Below are 18,435 nucleotides of genomic sequence, written 5' to 3'. Positions count from 1 at the left end.
TTTAATTCCTATGGTTAATTAATTTTAATGACTGTAATTAATTAAAAATCAACCAATCTGTGATCTCATCATGCTGAGAATTAATCAGAATATGGCACCAAGAAAGCTGTAAAATTCAAGAAAGGAAAGGAATTTATTTTTGCATGCAATATAGATACTATATCATTAAAACAGATTAAAGGCATCTTCCAAAGGCTAGCAGGAAACAGCCTAACAGTGTGCTTTCCTAGACCTGAGTACCTGGGAAGTGCAGGATGCTAGGATAAAAGTTGACATTCTTTGGAGGTGAGCAAGAAAATAAATATATTTGCACATTCCACTCAGGAGCACGAAGCAGAAGACCTTTTGATTAATTTGGCTCTTCTTAATCCACAGAGTCATGCATTTGGGAGCACTTACTGCTCCACAGCCAACCAGTTAATTCAGCACGTATGAGAAATAGAACCACATACAGTCCTGTACAGAAGTCTTATATATTAGGGTGCCCAAGACCTTTGCAGAGTACTATATTTGTCAACGTGGAGCAGACAGCGAATTTGTACATCTGGTGGGATCAAAGGATTTTGGGAATGGTGAGTGTGAAGTGCTGCAGGAGGGGTGAGGGACAGGTAACAGAGAAGGAGTGCCGGGACGCAGATGCAGGCACACCCAGCACTGAGACACCAGGCATGGGCATTTGATTCCAAATAACTGGGTTAGCGTTCATTACAGAAAGTCTCTCTGGTGCTTCCCACTCCTTCCCCTCTCCCTTCCCCCTTTCCCAACCATGATTCCCCTATCTCTGTCCCCTTCCCACTCTCAGTCCACAAGAGACCCATATCAGAATCAGATCTATCATCACTCATCATGAAATTTGTATTTTTTTTGCAGCAGCAGCAGTACAGGGCAATATGTGCAGAGAGCCTTAGATAGTTTAGGGGAATGGGCAAAGAAGTGGCAAATGAAATACAATGTTGGAAAGTGTATGGTCATGCACTTTGGTGGAAGAAAGAAACGGCAGACTATTACTTAGATGAGGAGAGAATTCAAAATGTAAAGATGCAAAGGGACTTGGGAGTCCTTGTGCAGGATACCCTACAGGTTAACCTCCAGTCGGTGGTGAAGAAGGCGAATGCAATGTTGGTATTCATTTCTAGAGGTATAGAATATAAGAGCAGGGATGTGACGTTGAGGCTCTGTAAGGTACTCGTGGGACCACACTTGGAGCACTGTGTGCAGTTTTGGGCTCTTTATTTTAGAAAGGATGTAGTGATGTTGAAGAAGGTTCAGAGAAGATTCAGGAGAATGATTCCAGGAATGAAAGGGTTACCGTATGAGGAACGTCTGGCAGCTCTTGGGCTGTATTCCCTGGAGTTCAGGAGAATAAGGGAGGCTCTCATAGAAACATTCTGAATGTTAAAAGGACTGAACAGATTAGATATGGTAAAGTTATTTCCCATGGTCAGGGAGTCCAGGACAAGAGGGCACGACTTCGGGGTTGAAGGACGTCCATTTAGAACAAAGACGCAGAGAAATTATTTTAGTCAGAGGGTGGTTAATCTGTGGAATTTGTTGCCACGAGTGGCTCTGGAGGCCGTCATTGAATGCATTTAAGGCAGAGATAGATAGGTATGGGGAGAAGACAGGGGAGTGGGGATGACTGGAAGAATTGGATCAGCCCATGATTGAATGGCAGAGCAGACTCGATGGGCCAAATGGCCTACTTCTGCTCCTACATCTTATGATCTTATATAGAATTACTACAAAAGTCTGTGGCACCATGGGGGGGGGGGGGGGGGGCGGGGGCGGTGGCGGTGGCGTGTGTGTGTGTGTGTGCGCGCGCGCTTAAGACTTTTGCACAGTACTGTAAGAGTTTTATCTTCTGTGGTCAACATTTTCCTTAATTGTCTTAACAAAGGCTGGAGTTTTAATGATTAAAGATATTTAAAAATTAGCTTTAATTGTTACATGCACATTGAAACATTAGAATCAGATTTAATATCACTGGCAAATGCCATAAAATTTGATATATATATTTATACATACACACACATACACGCACGCACGCGCACACACACACAGACAGACACACTATATTAAATTATGCAAAAAAAGAGCAAAGAAATAAAAAGTCGTGTAGTGTTCATGGGTTCATTGTCCATTCAGGAATGTTATGGAGGAGAAGAAGCTGTTCCTGAAACATTGGCTGTGTATCTTCAGGCTCCTGTACCTCCTCTTTGATAGTTACAGTGAGAAGAGAGTACGTCCTAGGTGACAGAGGTCCTTAATGATGGATGCCGCCTTCCTGAGGCATCAACTTTTAAAGCTGTTCTCGATGCTGGGAGACTAGTACCTGTAATGAGGCAGGCCGAGCTTACTACTTTCCGATCCTGTTCAGTGCCCTCCCCCTAACAAACCAGACGACAATGGGACCAGTTAGAATGCTCTCCACGGTACATCTGTAGAAATTTGCGAAGCCTTTGGTGACATACCAAGTCTCCTCAAACTCCTGATGAAATATTTGCATCAAAGACCAACACTGTCCTGAAGAGGTGCTGGGACAGTCTTCAAGTGTTGCCACGCTTCCAGTACCAACAGCTTACTTACCCTAATGGTATGTCTTTGAAATGTGGGAGGAAACCCATGCGGCCAAGAGGAGAACGTACAAACTCCTTACAGATGGTGTCAGGAAGCGGACCCCAATTGCTGCCACTGTAAAGCATTGCACTAGTGGCTATGCTACAGTGCTGCCCTCTTCCGGTTAGTTAGACTTCTCCAAGTTGCTTTGATCATCAGCTCCTTCACATTTGTGAATGCAAGCTCTTTTGAGCTTACAATATTCTTCTAGATTTTTAAAATTCACATAAAGCATTCATAAGGAATAACTTTCAAAATAACCCTATATTTTAGCAGTGCACAGACTTTTTTTTCTTAAATAATCATAGGCTCGATCTCTATAATCAAATTTAAAGAGGAAATTATATTACTCACAAACCAGCACACTTAGAATTAGGCTGCTACTAATTCCAAAGCTTGGCTGAACAAAGACAGCAAATCACAGCCAAAGGATCTTGCATCATCATAGACTTTAAAGCAGTAAAATATTCTGAAGTCATTCAATGTAGAAATTAGTACTCAAAAATTAACCACAAAGATAAAGGAGGTATTTACATGGTTCAAAGAGAAGTATAATTTAAAAGACTTTTGAAAGCAGGAATTGGAAATCAAGGCAAAATGTGTTTGGAAGATCTCTAAACAGTCACCACGTAAAGACTGAAGTGTCAGCTGCTAAAATGTCAACTTGGCTCAATTGGTTAAACCCTTGTTTGAGTCAGTAGCTTGTCAGTTCAAATTCCACTATGCACATCACCTGCATTAACATATTGATGCAATGTCAAGGGGAGTGCTCATTGTCTGAGGTACAATCTCTTGATTGTGAAACTGTTCGAGTGCCTTGGCCAACGTTCTCATGAACTTAAAATTTCTTGTTTTCAACTAACACACAGCACACTATAAGTAGGCTTTTGCTTTACAGAGAGCAAATAACCCAACAGGTTAAGAATTAGTCAACTACTCTAACGCTTGGACGAACAGAGTGGCACTTAACAGCCAATATTCCTTGTATTATCATTGACTTTGAAGTTGTAAAATATATGTCTTGTACCTAATAAAATGACCACTGTGCATGTTCGTGGTGTTCTTCTGCTGTAACCCATCCATTTCAAGTATTGAAGTGCTGTTCGCCCAGAGATGGTCCTCTGCACACCACTGTTGTATTCATAGTTACTTAAATTACTGTCACCTTCTTATCAGCTTGAACCAGTTTGGTCATTCTCTTCCGACCTCTCTCATTAGATAGATAGATAGATAGATAGATAGATAGATAGATACTTTATTCATCCCCATGGGGAAATTCAACTTTTTTCCAATGTCCCATACACTTGTTGTAGCAAAACTAATTACATACAATACTTAACTCAGTAAAAAATATGATATGCATCTAAATCACTATCTCAAAAAGCATTAATAATAGCTTTTAAAAAAAGTTCTTAAGTCCTGGCGGTAGAATTGTAAAGCCTAATGGCATTGGGGAGTATTGACCTCTTCATCCTGTCTGAGGAGCATTGCATCGATAGTAACCTGTCGCTGAAACTGCTTCTCTGTCTCTGGATGGTGCTATGTAGAGGATGTTCAGAGTTTTCCATAATGATCGTAGCCTACTCAGCGCCCTTCGCTCAGCTACCGATGTTAAACTCTCCAGTACTTTGCCCACGACAGAGCCCGCCTTCCTTACCAGCTTATTAAGACGCGAGGCGTCCCTCTTCTTAATGCTTCCTCCCCAACACGCCACCACAAAGAAGAGGGCGCTCTCCACAACTGACCTATAGAACATCTTCAGCATCTCACTACAGACATTGAATGACGCCAACCTTCTAAGGAAGTACAGTCGACTCTGTGCCTTCCTGCACAAGGCATTTTCACTCACAGAACTGCCACTCACTGGATTCTTTTTTGTTTTTCACACATTTTCTGTAAACTCAAGATACTGTTGAGTGTGAGAATCCCAGGAGATCAGCAGTCTCTGAGGTACTCAAACCACCCGGTCTGTCACCAATAGTCATTCCACGATTATAGTCACATAGATCACATTTCTTCCCCATTCTGTAGTTTGGTCTCAACAATAATGGAAGCTTTTGACCATATCTTGATGAGTTGTAGCCACATGATTGGCTGATTAGATGTTTGCATTAACAAGCAGATGTACAGGTGTACCTAGTAAAGTGGCCACAGAGTGTACATTGGCTAAGGTTACACTGGAATTTGGATATGTTTATACTCAGAGTGAACAGCTAACCTGCATCTGTAGCCCAAGTTCATGCATAAAATATCACTGATTGAGGATTGCTGAAGTGTAGTCGGCATTGATAGAATCATTCTCTACAAAATTCTGTATCTTTTGGAGAGCAGGGGAAAACACACAAGAGTTGTATGTGCTTCCTTATATGGCCAGACAAATAGTTAAATGGTTAACCATGACGAAGACTAACAGTGTAAAATGGAATGCCAATTATAGTTTATTACAGTAGAAAAGATTAGATAGTACTTTGAAAAGTTATCAATTACAATTTTAAGCAGAAATACATTTTCCCCATTATTGTTACTGCACCAGCACTCTGCTCATTGAATATTTAATTACAACAAGCAATAATTAGCTAATTTTGGAATGACATGTATGCCAGTCTTTTAGATTCTGAGCTGTGCAACACTAATTAGGTGGCTCTGCATTCTGCATGAATTCAGAAAGCTCAGCACAATTCACCCCCTCCTCACTGAGGTCGGAAAATACACGCTTAACTTTTAATACATTTTTGATGTAGTATATTTGACCTACTTTATGTATGCTGTTTATATTTTCAGCTTTTTTATTGGATTTATTTATTGATGTTGAACATCATAATCAACCTTAATAAACCTCTGCTCATTATGAAATCTCAGAAAGCTGTAGCTGCTATTAACAGATTTATTACTCTGGTCTGCTTGGCTTTTTCTCTTTCTTACCTCCCTATTCTTCTCCCCTATTATTACTTAACACTGGTATCAATCATCTCCTGCGGTAAAAAACACTCTCGATTACTGCCATATTTCACCCTATAATAAGAGTTCTTTCACAATTTTATGTCATCGAAGCATTGGAGATTACAACATAGTAATGTCAGCCAGGTCTTTCTGCAATCAATTTCTCTTTATGAGAATCTGCCAGGTTTGCGAATAAATAATGTATTTTGCAAATCACAACTATAACCGATTATTTTAAATCTCACTCACTTTAGGCAATCTTGCAAAAAAAAATCACACTATAACCTCTATGCAGAGCCCCACGGTCATGGCTGCCTGTTAGCCCGATTCACTTGGATTGTCTTTGAACTTTATTCAGTACGAAAAGTGACACACACTCTCGGAAACTCTCAGTTTAGGAAAATGCAATAAGACAAGGCTAAGGAAAAAGACATCCATCCTTCATCTCTATCTAGTGCACACAAAAAGGTGAAGAAAACCAGGTTAAGAATTGTCCCTGAGTTGCCCTCCTGTAGAACAGACCAAATGGATGGTGAGAGTTTGTGGGCAATTATTGCAGCATTGTACCTTTTCAGTATTTTGCTTTCTTTGTGTCATACAAATTGACAAATTAGATAGAATTCCACTAAAGTCCATTGTTGCACAGAACTGAGAGCATGTGCATTTCTTTCACTAAGAAAGAGAAGGCTGAGGAAAAAGACTAAAAAGATGTAGGATAGTAATGAAAATACATTTATTTACAAACTCAGTGTGGAACTGAGGAGAGAGTGGTTGAGATTTGAAAGCCGCAAAGCAAAGTTGTGCTTGAGGTGTACACATTTCATGCATTTAAGGGGAAGCTATGAGTGAGTATGATGAAAAGATGAGATAAAGGAGGCTTGTTTGTAGTATACACACCAACAAGGATCTACTGTACTAAATGGGCTTTACATTCAATGCAACTCTATGTAATACAGTTAGGATTACATATGTGAGGAATAGAGGAGTATGCAGGCAGGCTGGAAAAAGGTCATTAAAATCTGGCAATACTTGCGTGGGAGAGGGCTTGAAGCAGTTGGTCTAAGTCGGCCTATTGCACTAGTATAGCTGTAATTCTGCACCACTAATGAAAGATGCTAATAAACTGAGCACTCAACAATTCATAAAAACAAGTCTGGAATGCAAACATATACTGCATAAAAAATGCTCTCCTTGCTGCTGAATGTTTAAGCTAACTTATACTGTGGTGCTGAAGCAACAGTATAACATTCTGCATGTGCAATCTTGTCTTGTCTGTTACTATGCTAAAAGGCTATGGCGGATGTGGCCCCAGGCAGGACTCAGAATACAAGAATCTCGGCAAGTTTTCATTGTTGTTCAAGGCAACCACTGAAACTGTTTCTGGGAGACGGTGCTTGACAACTCTCAAAGCACTGGCTGTGGGCTAGATAACACTGCTACGACACCTCAATAGAATCCTTACTTTTTGAAAGGAATCCTATTGAGAAAGAGCTTTATTAGGCAGGAAAGATCATCTAACTCAACAAAACATATTCTGTATTGTGTAGAAATTGTCAATATTTACAGCATAATTTAAAAATACAGAACAGAACAGCACAGGCACAGTCTGTGTCGAACATGATGCCACTTCTCTTCTGCCTGTACATGATCCGTATCCCTCCATCCTCTGCATATTAGAAACATAGAAAACCTACAGCACAATACAGGCCCTTCGGCCCACAAAGCTGTGCCAAACATATCCCTACCTTAGAACTACCTAGGCTTTACCCGTAGCCCTCTATTTTTCTAAGCTCCATGTACCCATCCAGGAGTCTCTTAAAAGACCCTATCATTTCCGCCTCCACCACCGTTGCTGGCAGATCATTCCACGCACTCACCAAGTCAAACTGCTTTTATTGTTATTTCAATCATAACTGCTGGTACAGTACACAGTAAAAACAAAACAACATTCCTCCAGGACCATGGTGCTACATGGAACAACACAAAACTACATTAGACTTCAGACCTACACAGGACTACATAAAGTGCACAAAACAGTGCAAGACAGTACAATAATTAATAAACAAGGCAATAGACACAGTAAAGGGCAAATTACAATAATAAATGATGTAAATGTAAACAATGTTTTAACAGGAATTGAGAAAGAAATGAGCAAAAATTGCAAAGGGAGTGGCGCGTGTGTGTGTGCGTGTGTGTTTCTTGGCTATGGAGCTGGTGCTGAGGGACCAGGTGACCACTCTCTGCATAAAAAACTTACCCCTGACATCTCCTCTGTACCTACTTCCAGGCACCTTAACACTGTGTCCTCTCATGTTAGCCATTTCAGCCTTGGGGAAAAGCCTCTGACTACCTACACGATCAATGCCTCTCATTATCTTGTACACCTCTATCAGGTTACCTCTCATACTCTGTTGCTCCAAGGAGAAAAGTTCCGAGTTCACTCAACCTATTCTTGTAAGGCATGTTCCCTATTCCAGGCAACATCCTTATAAATCTCTTCTGCACCCTTTCTATGGTTTCCACGTCCTTCCTGTAGTGAGGCGACCAGAATTGAACAAAGTACTCCAAGTGGGGTGTGACCAGGGTCCTATATAGCTGCAACATTACCTCTCGGCTCTTAAACTCAATCCCACGATTGATGAAGGCCAATGCACCGTATGCCTTCTTAACCAGAGTCAACCTGCATAGCAGCTTTGAGTGTCCCATGGACTTGGACCCCAAGATCCCTCTGATCCTCCACACTGTCAAGAGTCTTACCATTAATACTATATTCTGCCATCATATTTGACCTACCTAAATGAACCACCTCACACTTATCTGGGTTAAACTCCATCTGCCATATTCATGTGCCTTTCTAACAACCTCCAATACCAATAATGTATCTGCTTTCACTACTACCCCTGGCAGCCTGATCCAGGCACCCTTCTCACCTTAAATACATGTCCGCTGGTACTTGACATCCAGGGAGAAAAATAATGACTGTTTACTCTGTCTATGTTTTCCATGTTTATTTATTTAGAGATGCTGCACAGAACCGGCCCCTCAGCAACCCACACAGTCTAATCACAGGACAATTTATGATGACCAGTTAACCTACAATACCTCTTTCGACTGAGGGAGGAAACTGGAGCACCCAGAGGAAACCCATGTGGATACAGGAAGAATATATAAACTAAACTTTTTTTTACAAAGGACAATCAAATTGAACTCCGAACTCCAATGCCAGAGCTGTAATAGTGTTGCACTAAACCTCTATTTGGTCTGTCCTCAGCCTCCAACACTCCAACAAAAACATCACCTTCTCACAGCTCATGCCCTCTAATCCAGGCAACATCCTGATAAAGCACTTCTGCACCCTTTCCAAAGACTTCACTTGCGTCCAGATACAATAGTAGTATTTAAGAGGCTGTTAGACACATGAATACATATGTTTTGCTTTCAAGAATTTGTCCAATTCCCTTATTGAGTCACCATTGAATGTGCTTCCACCATCCTTTCATGCAATGCATCTGAGTCGCTCTAATTGCAAACACGTGACAGGAGTAATTTCCAATTACTACAGAGACTCATACATCAAGCTCGTTGGCAGCAAACAAATTTAAACGACCAAGCCATTAGGAAGCAGAGGATAGACATTACAAAACATTCCCTTGCAGGTATCTGCTGACATATATAACATTTTGCTTCGATTCAATTGGTATGTTTCCATCAGCTGTCACTCTGATCCCCCACTGCCGCAATACCGTAAAAAAAGTCTCTCATAAGGTTTGGTTTTGGGTCAGTGCTAAGAATCAAGGCTGAATCAGGATAGAGATTCAAAAGGAACAAGGTAAAGATGCTTAAAATCTGAAAAAAAATACAGAAAATGCTGGAAGTGTATTCGCATATTGTGCCTGCAAAATAGAATCAATAATCCAGGTTGATGAAAATACTGGTGAAAGTCATGGAGCTGAAATGTTTCTGTCTCCACATACGCTGTCTGACCTGCTGAAGGCTTTCCAATATTTTCTCTATTTATATATCAATATGTTTCACCTGTTTAAAAAAGGTATTCACTATAAGTATCTTACTAGACCTGTGTACATCCTAAAGAACTTTGTAGCCAATAAAATAATTTTGAAGTATAGCCATTGCTGTAATATACATTAGAAAGTTGTTGTAATGCTATGGTGCCCATTCCTCCAACCTGAAATTCATGATCATATAACCTGTATTCCACAGATTCACTCCTTTCTCTTAAACTCCAAAGAGTTTAATGTCCTGTACTCTTGCTTTATTTATTGTCATAAAATATATCGGTAGTGTTTTACATCAGAATAAAAAAGCAATCTCGCTTGAAGCAGCACATCAATCATTACATGATCACTTACCACCTTCTGCAAGTGTTTCTCTTTACGCACATCCACCATCACAAGCCCCTCCTTGACTAGTCCGAGACCTACATCGTCCTTTGTATCAGAAAACTGCAGCGTAACGTATGAGCAAGTGGGTCCTCCAAATTCAACGTTCAGCAGGCACTGAGTATTTTGAATGTCTCTGACAACACTGTCAATTGCATCGGCTCTAGCATCTTCCTGAAAGATAAAAGACCATATTTGTTTATTAGCAGTAGGTCATAACTGCTCACAGAACTCATCAGGAGTAATTGTTTTCCAGCCTCCGCGATGGAGAGTGGAATCTGGTTCCAAATTCTAGCATACAATATCCTTATGGTATTTGTGCCTAATCAGTACGAGATGCCCACTAGAGATCAGATAAGTTGTAATAAGGAACCACATAAGACCAATGTTCCTACCAGATAGTTAAAGATGGTTAATAGTCAGAGAAGGGTCATTGATGTATTGCACTGTGAAATTCCCAAATATTTATAAATGCTTCTTTCTTATCCTCAACTACATAATGCAAAATGCACATGTATTTTAATCACATCTAGTTCCACCTTTCTTGTCGCAATTTCCACTGTCAATTGTGGTTTAGACTGCAACTTCCAAATCAGTAGGTTTTGGTTTCAAGAGCCACCCCAGAAATTTGAGCATCATATTTTACACTGACATTCAGCTACAGTGCTGAGGATGTCTGAGATGTTAAACTGAGGTCTGAACTGTTCTCTCATGTGAATGTAAAAGATCTTCTGGTACTTAAAGACAAGCAAGAGAGTTACTCCTAGTGTTCTGGACAATGGGCTAGATCATGGCGAGGAATAGCTGGCACATCTTGAGAAATTAATAGCCAGTTCTAGTGCAAAATTTCTGAAATTCTGTAGCAACTCACTGTACAGTGGAAGTACTGTCAACATAGAAGTCACCAACTATTATTAAACCACCTGAACTTATTTTTTCTTTAATTTACTAGAATTATTTGTTTTTAAACTAATCAACAGTAAGTTAGGGTGCTTTGGAATAAATCTATTTCTTAAAGTAATCCCATTAATTTTAAATACCACATTGTCAGAGATACATGTAAACAGTGAACAGGTCAAGGTGATCAAGAGAAGGAGCTTCAACTTGCATTGCCTAAGGTGTACTTGTCTCTTGTGATCAACAGCACAGCCATGGAGGTGAGGTCTTGAGATTACTGGATCCAAATAAATGCAAGAAAATAATATTGCAACAGGACGAGTGCAGGGATGGGTGGAGGGGGAAGACATTGAAATATGGGCCAATTTCAACTCAATACCACCCATAACTTTCACTTATTCTATATTTTGGAAATGGGATGTATGCTCAGAATCATATTGTTGTTCCCATGAGCAGTATGGGCACCACATTGCAATAGTGACTGCATTTCCTTGTCTGAAACAAAAGGATCTCAGAAGTTAGCACAGAAATAAAGTCCTTTTTTTTCCAATTATCAGTTTGCAAACATTTCTGCTACTTCACATTGTTCTCCAAGGGAAGTATGTGAAGATTCTAAGTATTTCATGGCCTGAAACATCAGTTTATCTCAGTTGCCACTGTTCCTACAATTGTGGATGCAGGTCCCAATTTGCAAATTGAACTTATCTGAAAGGGTCCTGCACTTTTGACAGATGAGGATGGGATGTTATATCAAGGTCTTATTGACTGGCTCACATTGCCATAGTAAGCCATACTCCCCAGAGACTGCCACTGAGACACATTATTTGGACAGTGGTAGGATCAGTATATCACAATACCCATAGGAACTACATACAACTAAATAGCTTTAGAGTTAGAAAATCATGTTGAAATAACAAGTCTGACTCATGCTCTGTTTTCCAAAAACAAGAAACTGCAGCTATTGAGTATTTGAAATAAAAGCACAGAAACCTGAAAATACTCATTCTCAGCAGTTCAGATGTTTATGGTAAGTTCAAAGTAAATTTATTACCAAAGTCCATATTGTCCCCACTGCCCCAGAATTCATTTTCATGCAGGCATTCACAGTAGAATCAAAGAAACACAACAAAGACAGACAAACATCAGTAGTGGATTCCAGTTAATTAGACCATCGGTTTAACAGGACAGCCCCTTATTTGGGACAACTCTTAAAGAACAAAATCTAATCAAGAAAATAGCTGGGATAAAGTCAATTCAATTCGATTTCCTTCATTTATTTGGGATACTATGGCAATTAATTGGAACTGGAGACTGTTACTAAACAGTTTCTAACTAGCGTCAGTCATGTACACTTGTGTAGCTGTTAGAAACTACATTGTGCTTAGAGCGAACAGTTTTTTAATGCAATCAGTTGTATGTGCTTGTGTTATCCATTTGCATCAAAAGATGCCGAGTCAGAAAGCAGTGATTTTTGATCATTTTTTGCCAGGTAATGTATTGTTAGATTTCGACATTACTTCATGCAGGAAGGAACAAAGGCAGTTCATTATCTGCTCTAACACCCTGCTGTTTGAGGCAGAGAAAGGAGTTGGCCAAAGTTGATTGCAAGGGGGAATTAATAGAGATGACGAAAAGAGCAATGGCTGGAGATCCTGGGAGAAAATTGGATGGATAGATTCATCCCAAAATTGTTGTAGTATTCTACAGGGAGGAAGACACAACTGTGGCTGATAAGGGAAATCAAAGGCAGCATTAAAACAAAAGAGAGGGCATATAATGTCGCAAAGAACAGTGGGAAACTGGAGGATTAGGAAGCTTTTAAAAACCAACAGAAGACAACTAAAAAGCACTAAGAAGGTAAAAGATGAAATATGAAGGTAAGCTAGCTCATAATTTATAAGAGGATACCAAAAGATTTTTCAGATATATAAAAAGTAAAAGAGAGATGGGAGTGGATATTGGACTGCTAGAAAATTATGCAGGAGGGATAATAATGGGTGACAAAGAAATGAAGGACAAAATCACTAAGTATTTTGTGTCAGTCTTCACTGTGGAAGACACTATCAGAATGCCAGAAATTTGCGAGTATCAAGAGGCAGGAGTGTAATCACTATTACAAGGCGAAGCTGCTTGGGAATTTTTAATGTCTGAAGATTGGTAACTTACCAGGGCCAGATGGACTGCACCTCACAGTTTTGAAAGAGGGAGCTGTGGAGATTATGGAGGCATAAGTAGTGACCTTTCAAGAATCACTAGATTCTGGAATAGTTCTGGAGGACTGGAAAATTGCAAATGTCACTCAAGACAGGAAATTATGGGCCTGACATCAGTAGTTGGTAAGATGTTGGACTGCATTATTAAGAATGAGGTTTAGGATACTTGAAGGCACAGGATAAAATAGGCTGAAGTCTGTATTTAAAGGGAAATCCAGTAGAATTTGAAGTCGGTTGATGTTGTTTACTTTGATTTTCAGCCCAGGGTATTACAGGAAAAATGCTATTATGGATCAAAGATTGGCTAACTGAAAGGAGGCAAAGAATCGGAATAAAGGAAGCCTATTTTGGTTGGCTGCCAGTCAGAAGTGGTGTTCCGTAGGGGTCGGTATTGGGACTACTTCTTTCCACATTATATGTCAGACATTTGGATGATGGCATTGATAGCTTTGATGCCAGGTTTGCGCATAATATGACAACAAGTAGAGGGACAATTAGTGGTGACGAAGCAGGGAGTTAAGGATAGATCAGAAGAATGAACAAAAAGGTGGCAGACCTAATACAGTGCAGGGAAGTATATGGTAGAAAAAATAAAAATGTAGACTTATTTTCTAAACAGAGCAAATTCAGAGATCAGAGGTACAAAAGAACTTGAGCGTCCTTATGCATGATTCCCTAAACTTTAAATTGCAGGTTGATTTGTTGGTAAGTAAGGTAAATACGATCATAAGATATAGGAGCACAATTAGGCCATTCGGCCCATCATGTCTGCTCCTCCATTCCATCATGGCTGATTCATTCAGGTATTCATTTTGACTGGACTAAAATATAAAAGTAAGGATATAAAGTAATGCTAATGCTTTATAAGGCATTGGTGATACCACATTTGGAGTCCTTAATTTGATAAAGTGTTTTGAAGGGTTGGAGTGAGGACGAGGAAGTGGGGGGGATATGAAGGCAGAGGCAGAGAAATAGAAGTTTCAGCGTTGGAGCACTGCAAAAATTCTGATGGCCCCATCAAGAGCTCTGTTCAGACAGTGAGAGGAAAAAAAGCAACTTGATTTTCACCAAGCCATTGAATTGTGTCCGTACTTCAAAAGTATTGCACAGATTCTAAAGCACTTGTAAATAGCAAATAAATTCTTTCACTGGAACAAAATGTTTCACTTTCCGGAAACAAATCTCAAAATTCAACTTTAAAAAAATGTTGGAAACACTCCACAGGGAGGCAATATATTTGTATAGTGTAGCCTGTAGAGCATATCCCACAGCCTTGCAATTACAACACATTACATGAACAAATGTGTTGGTGTTAAACAAATGTGCTAACAGTTGCCCCTGTTAATGCACGTGCTCTCATCAAAGATTTCTCTTTGTTCTACTCATCCCTCCCTCCCTGTACTACTGAAAACTAACTTGCATTTTTTTCCTCTTTTCCAGTTCTGACAAAGGATCCTGAATTCTATTTCTCCTTCCGCAGATGCTGCCTATACTTCAGAAAACAGTATTGTCTGCTTCTATTTTGGATTCCCAGCATTTGAATTTCATTCTGAATTCAGCCACTTCCTTGCGAAAAGGCAATAGCCCCAACTTTATACAAAACTAATGGACACAGATCAGGTTTTAGTTAATTGTGAGTCTGTACTTTGCATGCTGATCACATCCCTAAAAGTGGTGACACCGGTGGACAGGGTGGTGAAGAATCCATTTGTCATGCTTGCCTTCGTCAGGCAGGGCAATGAGTTGGAGAAACTGAGCAGGTTGGGCAACACCTTATGGAGGGAAACAGGCCGTCAAGGTTTCGGGCTAAGGTCTTTTTATGTGTTGCTTCAGATTTCCACATTTGTGTCTCCAATGAGTACGGGATGTGGAATGTCATGTTACAATGGTACAAGTCATTGGTACATACTCCACACTTGGGAGTATTGTGTGCAGTTTTGGTCACCCACCTACACGAAGAATGTTACTAAGCTGGAAGGCATGCAGAGAAAATTCATGAGGACGTTACTGAGACTGGAGGAGTAATTTACATGGAATGAAGCTGTAGAGGCGGTTACAGTTACAATGATTAAAAGATAATTGGACAGGTCCATGGATAGAAAAGGGCTAGAGGGATATTTTTAAATGCAGGCAAATGGGACTAGCTCAAATGCATATCTTAGATGGCATAGACAAGTTAGCCTGTTTCTGTGTGAATGACAGTCTAATATCTGAATACCACCCAGAATTGCATCTGTAGAGGAATGGGCATTCAGTTTTCCCTCTCTAAATGAATGAAAGAGAAAGTTACGGCAGTGTGAATGAGGGTGGACATTATAAGACCACAGTGTAACATTCAGCTGAGGTGAATCTCATTATCAAATAACTTGCAATTATTATCTAGATTCCTACATTTAAAATGGCAAACTGGATCAGAGGGCTGGCTGGCACTCAGTTGTGAAGCATTGGCAAGTCAGTGCTTATAAAAGATGATGGAAAAACAATATGTCTAAAATTGAAACTGAGATTTTCAGAAATATTTTTAACACCCACCTATCTAGTGAGAACATTTTTACCTCTCAACACTGTGCCGTGTATATGTGGGAAGAAGTTGAGGAAAGAAGCCCTAAATTCAGTAAGTTAGAAGCATTTCTACAGACAGTAAGATGTGGCTCCTAATTCAATTTCTGCAACCGAATCTTTCCCAAGAAGAAAGGCAGGAAAGAAAAGAAATGCCTTAAACCAAATGAACCTACTTTAATTAACTATTTACTGTTATGACTTCAATTAAATATATAAATTAGTAATTCCCTCAGGAGGTACACATTCATTATACTTGCAAATTATAAAAGAGAGTCTAATGGAATCAACTGAAGGTTGCTAGGGAACCAAATGCTCTTTAGTACAATGAGCATGCTGTAGGACAGTTGATAAGTGTCGCTTTGAAGATGCAATGATATTCCCCAGTGGCTAGGAGCCTTATAATTTACAACACAATTTCAAAATACTGACTTCCAAATATGGCATCAAAAAAAAAACTCTTCCCTCATCACTATAGTGTTGAAAACATGACCATTCATACTATGCCCTAATCCATATAATTCTTTTTTTCTTGTGTCCTAGAGTGGAATTTATTTTCCTTTTACAATCTGGAGATTTTTTATAGCCTGATATGTGACAGTATCTAATTACCAACAGCAAAAAGAGGTGAAAATAAAGGCCAGTGTTGACAAGGGAAAGTAAGCAGGTAGATTTGAAAGTAAAATGTTTCCTCCTGCTATTTATACTTTACAGGAATGCAGCATTTTGAAAGAACCTGGCTTCTCTGCTCAAAGATAATGGGATGGGCAATAATTGCTGACCTTATCAGTGGTGGTCACATTCCATAAATGAATTTAAAAAGAGCAAGTACTTTATTAAACAAAACAAACATTAATAATGTTGATTTGATAACGGAACCAGTATCGAGTTCCAATTAACTGCCCACTTCCAGTGATTCCTCGTTGGTTTAGGTCAAGAGATGTTAGTGCAAGAAACTCTGTTGTCCCATCAGAATCAAACAGAAGATTAAAGCTTCCTCTACCCTACTTTCTAGAATTAATCACAGATCTGGTGCACAACAGTGGAAATGAATACTGGAAGACAATGGGAGAAATGGCTATTGTTAAAAAAAAACCAAAAGTATCTAGCAGTATTGAATACATCTTTGAAAAACAGAGAAGAGGACAATTTTCAAGGTTGTTGTCACTGGGGAGGAAATCTTTAGTCTGCAGGAATATATGGGTGGTCTTGTCATTTGGACAGGAAATGGCAAATGAAATTAAATATAGCTGAGTGGGAAGTAATGAATTTGCAGAGATCCCAAAGAGCAAGGGAATTACACAAAGTACACTCCTGTACTTAATAAGGTGGCTACTGAGTGTATATAAGAATAGACTATAGTTTGAATACTGAATACAGTTCTGGTCATCATATTGTAGGAAAGATACACTTGGAGCAGAGAGGGTACAAAGAAGTTTGATATACCTGTTGCAAGGACTGCAAAATTGTAGTTTTGAGGAAAGGTTGGGTAAGTCAGGGCTATTTTCAAAAGGTAAAGGTTGAGGTGTATAAAATTATAGGGCTTACAAAGAATCAACAGAAAGGACCTAGCTCCAGAGCAGAGGGTCAAAAACCCTTTACCCTAAAAGACAGACTTATAGAAGGATCAGTGCAAAGGCGGGGGAAAACCCATTTCACCCAGAGAGAGACGAGGGCCCAAAAGGATGATGGCGGTTGAAACAATCATCACATTTAAACAGAACTAGGATGCGAACTTGAGGAGCTATGATCTGCAGACTTATGGACCTTATACATAAAGGTAAGTTTCAAGTGAATAGCTCCTTTGTCAACTAGTACAGATACAGTAGACCAAATGTCCTTCATCTATGTCTTAAATTTTCTCTGATTCTATTAGTGATTTAATTGATGTGTTTCTGGTTGAGTGGAAGATGTTGAATATGACTTCTTTACTCAGAGAGTGGTAGCTGTGTGGAACGAGCTTCCAGTAGAAGTGGTAGAGGCAGGTTCGACTTTGTCATTTAATAAAAAATTGGATAGGTATATGGACAGGAAAGGAATGGAGGGTTACAGACTGAGTGCCGGTAGGTGGGACTAGGTGAGAGTAAGCATTTGGTATGGACTAGAAGGACCGAGATGGCCTGTTTCCGTGCTGTAATTGTTATATGGTTATATGACACAGGTAAATACATTTTTCCCCCCACTGTACTAGGAAAGTACATTGGAACTTTTGCCCAAGGTATAACTAAATATTCATAATTTGAACAAAAACTCACAATGAAAATCTAAAGAAACGTAGCCGCTAAAAGTCTGAAACAGAAATAGGAAATGTTGGAAACACTCAACAAGAGGTTTTCAAACTGAAACTTTAACTGTTTCTCTTTCAACAGATGGTACCCTTTCCTTCTCAATATTCTCAGCATTTTGTTTTAATTTCAACTCCAATAACAATCTTTAAAGCTTTTCTTTGTCTATCTTGAAGATAACAGGCATTAATGCTGATCATGAGTGTTGAGAGCGATAGGAAGTTACGGTTAAGAATATTAGATAACCAGCTTATTTTACAACACTAAAGAATATTTATTTATATTTTTTACAGGACCAACCAGCAATTATTATGTAATGTCAGGCTGTGGATTTAACTCTGCATGGACAGTCCCAAACCCAGCTGCGAAAGGAGGAGGGTTGGGCAGGGGCTGAGTAATCTCATCCCATAAAAACCCAGCTTTGCAGTAATGCCAACAGAGGAGTCCTTGGGAGAGGAAGGATCTTTGAAAGACTGAGGACAGAACAGAGGACTCTGGCGAGCTGCTGTTGGTGACCTACTAGAG

General features: G+C 39.6%; 1 protein-coding gene across 1 annotated transcript in view; it reads right to left on the bottom strand.

Moving 5' to 3' along the window:
• The window catches only part of snd1 (staphylococcal nuclease and tudor domain containing 1), a 1,008,210-nt gene that overhangs the window by 55,766 nt on the left and 934,009 nt on the right, over positions 1–18,435 (bottom strand). The window contains exon 22 of the mRNA XM_073066877.1: positions 9,927–10,130. Within this exon, the coding sequence (XP_072922978.1) occupies positions 9,927–10,130 (204 nt within the window). The remainder of the gene's footprint in view (positions 1–9,926; positions 10,131–18,435) is intronic.

Source organism: Hemitrygon akajei, chromosome 14 (genome assembly GCF_048418815.1).
Source record: "Hemitrygon akajei chromosome 14, sHemAka1.3, whole genome shotgun sequence".
Classification (NCBI taxonomy): Eukaryota; Metazoa; Chordata; class Chondrichthyes; order Myliobatiformes; family Dasyatidae; genus Hemitrygon; species Hemitrygon akajei.
The sequence above is the reverse complement of the archived record's forward strand: the minus strand, read 5'-3'. Positions and strand labels throughout refer to the sequence as shown.